Raw genomic sequence first — 4,001 nt, 5'->3', positions numbered from 1 at the left:
TAGACTGTAGAGGTATATGTTAGAGCCAGACGAAGGTAGACTGTAGAGGTATCTGTAAGAGCCAGACGGTTGTAGACTGTAGAGGTATCTGTTAGAGCCAAACGACCGTAGACTGTAAAGGTATCTGTAAGAGCCAGACGACCGTAGACTGTAAAGGTAATTGTAAGAGCCAGACGACCGTAGACTGTAGAGGTATCTGTAAGAGCCAGACGGTTGTAGACTGTAGAGGTATATGTAAAAGCCAGACGGTTGTAGACTGTAGAGGTATCTGTAAAAGCCAGACGGTTGTAGACTGTAGAGGTATCTGTAAGAGCCAGACGACCGTAGACTGTAAAGGTATTTGTAAGAGCCAGACGACCGTAGACTGTAGAGGTATCTGTAAGAGCCAGACGGTTGTAGACTGTAGAGGTATCTGTAAAAGTCAGACGGTTGTAGACTGTAGAGGTATCTGTTAGAGCCAGAAGACCGTAGACTGTAAAGGTATCGTAAGAGCCAGACGACCGTAGACTGTAAAGGTATTTGTAAGAGCCAGACGACCGTAGACTGTAGAGGTATCTGTAAGAGCCAGACGATCGTAGACTGTAGAAGTATCTGTAAGAGCCAGACGGTTGTAGACTGTAGAGGTATATGTATGAGCCAGACGACCGTAGACTGTAGAGGTATCTGTAAGAGCCAGACGACCGTAGACTGTAAAGGTATTTGTTAGAGCCAGACGGTTGTAGACTGTAGAGGTATCTGTAAAAGCCAGACAGTTGTAGACTGTAGAGATATCTGTTACAGGTAGACGACCGTAGACTGTAGAGCTATCTGTTAGAGCCAGACGACCGTAGACTGTAAAGGTATTTGTTTGAGCCAGACGGTTGTAGACTGTAGAGGTATATGTAAGAGCCAGACGACCGTAGACTGTAGAGGTATCTGTAAGGGCCAGACGACCGTAGACTGTAAAGGTATTTGTTAGAGCCAGACGGTTGTAGACTGTAGAGGTATCTGTAAAAGCCAGACGGTTGTAGACTGTAGAGGTATATGTAAGAGCCAGACGACCGTAGACTGTAAAGGTATCTGTAAGAGCCAGACGGTTGTAGACTGTAGAGGTATCTGTAAAAGCCAGACGGTTGTAGACTGTACAGGTATTTGTTAGAGCCAGACGGTTGTAGACTGTACAGGTGTATGTTAGAGCCGGAAGACCGTAGACTGTAGAGGTATCTGTAAGAGCCAGACGACCGTAGACTGTAGAGGTATCTGTAAGAGCCAGACGACCGTAGACTGTAGAGGTATCTGTAAAAGCCGGACGGTTGTAGACTGTAGAGGTATCTGTAAGGGCCAGACGACCGTATACTGTAGAGGTATATGTAAGAGCCAGACGACCGTAGACTGCAGAGGTATCTGTAAAAGCCAGACGGTTGTAGACTGTAGAGGTATCTGTAAGAGCCAGACGACCGTAGACTGTAGAGGTATCTGTAAAAGCCAGACGGTTGTAGACTGTAGAGGTATCTGTGAGAGCCAGACGACCGTAGACTGTAGAGGTATCTGTAAGAGCCAGACGACCATAGACTCTAAAGGTATTTGTTACAGCCAGACGATTGTAGACTGAAGAGGTATATGTAAGAGCCAGACGACCGTAGACTGTAGAGGTATATGTAAGAGCCAGACGACCGTAGACTGTAGAGGTATCTGTAAAAGCCAGACGGTTGTAGACTGTAGAGGTATCTGTAAGAGCCAGACGACCGTAGACTGTAGAGGTATCTGTAAAAGCCAGACGGTTGTAGACTGTAGAGGTATCTGTAAGAGCCAGACGACCGTAGACTGTAGAGGTATCTGTAAGACCCAGACGACCGTAGACTGTAAAGTTATTTGTTAGAGCCAGACGGTTGTAGACTGTAGAGGTATCTGTAAGAGCCAGACGGTTGTAGACTGTACAGGTATTTGTTAGAGCCGAACGACCGTAGACTGTAGAGTTCTGTAAGAGCCAGACGACCGTAGACTGTAAAGGTATTGTTAGAGCCAGACGGTTGTAGACTGTAGAGGTTTCTGTAAAGCCAGACGTTGTACTGTAGAGGTACATGTAAGTAGAGCCGACGGTTGTAGACTGTGAGTTCTGTTCAGCCAGACGACCGTTGAGACTGTAGAGGTACTGTAAGAGCCAGACGACCGTAGACTGTAGAGGTATCTGTAAGCCAGGACGGCCTGTAGACTGTAGAGGTATCTGTAAGGGCCAGACGACCGTATACTGTAGAGGTATTGTAAGAGCCGGACGTCGTAGACTGCAGAGGTATCTGTAAGGCCAGACGTTGTAACTGTAGAGGTATATGTAAGAGCCAGACGACCGTAGACTGAGAGGTATCTGTAAAAGCCAGACGGTTGTAGACTGTAGAGGTATCTGTAAGAGCCAGACGACCGTAGACTGTAGAGGTATCTGTAAAGCCAGCGACGCGTAGACTGTAAGGTATTGTAAGAGCCAGACGACGGTTGAGACTGAAGAGGTATATGTAAGAGCCAGACGACCGTAGACTGTAAAGGTATATGTAAGAGCCAGACGGACCTGTAGACTGTAGAGGTATCATGTAAAAGCCAGACGGACCTTGTAGACTGTAGAGGTATCATGTAAGAGCCAGACGACCGTAGACTGTAGAGGTATCTGTAAAAGCCAGACGGTTGTAGACTGTAGAGGTATCTGTAAGAGCCAGACGACCGTAGACTGTAGAGGTATCTGTAAAACCAGACGAGTGTAGACTGTAAGGTATTGTAGAGCCAGACGCGTTGTAGACTGTAGAGGTATCTGTAAGAACCAGACGACCGTAGACTGTAAAGGTATTTGTTAGAGCCAGACGGTTGTAGACTGTAGAGGTATCTGTAAGAGCCAGACGACCGTAGACTGTAGAGGTATCTGTAAAAGCCAGACGGTTGTAGACTGTAGAGGTATCTGTAAGAGCCAGACGACCGTAGACTGTAGAGGTATCTGTAAGAGCCAACGACCGTAGACTGTAAGGTATTTGTAGAGCTAGACGAGGTAGACTGTAGAGGTATCTGTAAGAGCAGACGACCGTAGACTGTAGAGGTATCTGTATAAGAGCTAGACGGTTGTAGACTGTAGAGGTATCTGTAAGAGCCAGACGATCGCGTAGACTGTAGAGGTATCTGTAAAAGCCAGACTGTTGTAGACTGTAGAGGTATCTGTAAGAGCCAGACTACCGTAGACTGTAGAGGTATCTGTAAGAGCCAGACGACCGTAGACTGTAAAGGTATTTGTTAGAGCCAGACGGTTGTAGACTGTAGCAGTATCTGTAAGAGCCAGACGACCGTAGACTGTAGAGGTATCTGTAAGAGCCAGACGACCGTAGACTGTAGAGGTATCTGTAAAAGCCAGACGGTTGTAGACTGTAGAGGTATCTGTAAGAGCCAGACGACCGTAGATTGTAGAGGTATCTGTAAAAGCCAGATGATTGTATACTGTAGAGATATCTGTTAGAGTCAGACGACCGTAGACTGTAGAGGTATATGTAAGAGCCAGACGACCGTAGACTGTAGAGGTATCTGTAAGAGCCAGACGACCGTAGACTGTAGAGGTATCTGTAAGAGCCAGACGACCGTAGACTGTACAGGTATTTGTTATTTGTTAGTTGTAGACTGTAGAGATATCTGTTAGAGCTAGACGACCGTAGACTGTAGAGGTATCTGTTAGAGCCAGACGACCGTAGACTGTACAGGTATTTGTTAGAGCTAGACGACCGTAGACTGTAGAGCTATATGTAAGAGCCAGACGGTTGTAAACTGTAGAGATATCTGTTAGAGTCAGACGACCGTAGACTGTAGAGGTATATGTTAGAGCCAGACGGTTGTAGACTGTAGAGATATCTGTTAGATATCTGTTAGAGCCAAACAACCGTAGACTGTAGAGATATCTGTAAGAGCCAGACGGTTGTAGACTGTCGAGATATCTGTAAGAGCCAGAGGACCGTAGACCGAAAAGGTATCTGTAAGGGCCATTGACCGTAGAGGAATCT

At 46.4% G+C, this 4,001-nt stretch overlaps 1 protein-coding gene across 1 annotated transcript; it reads right to left on the bottom strand.

The window, feature by feature from the left end:
* Positions 1–451: 451 nt before the first annotated feature.
* Positions 452–2,062, bottom strand: LOC128558022 (uncharacterized). The gene has a single exon (XM_053546770.1). It carries the CDS (start codon positions 2,060–2,062, stop codon positions 452–454), a length of 1,611 nt encoding a protein of 536 aa, XP_053402745.1.
* Positions 2,063–4,001: the final 1,939 nt, after the last annotated feature.

This window comes from Mercenaria mercenaria, chromosome 6 (genome assembly GCF_021730395.1).
Source record: "Mercenaria mercenaria strain notata chromosome 6, MADL_Memer_1, whole genome shotgun sequence".
Classification (NCBI taxonomy): Eukaryota; Metazoa; Mollusca; class Bivalvia; order Venerida; family Veneridae; genus Mercenaria; species Mercenaria mercenaria.
Note: the sequence above shows the minus strand (reverse complement) of the source record. Positions and strands in the feature narration are given on the sequence as shown.

Excerpts from the sequence above, each read along its gene's own strand:
- LOC128558022 (XM_053546770.1), bottom strand. The coding sequence starts at position 2,062 with ATGTACCTCTACAGTACAACGTCTGGCTTTACAGAAACCTCTACAGTC.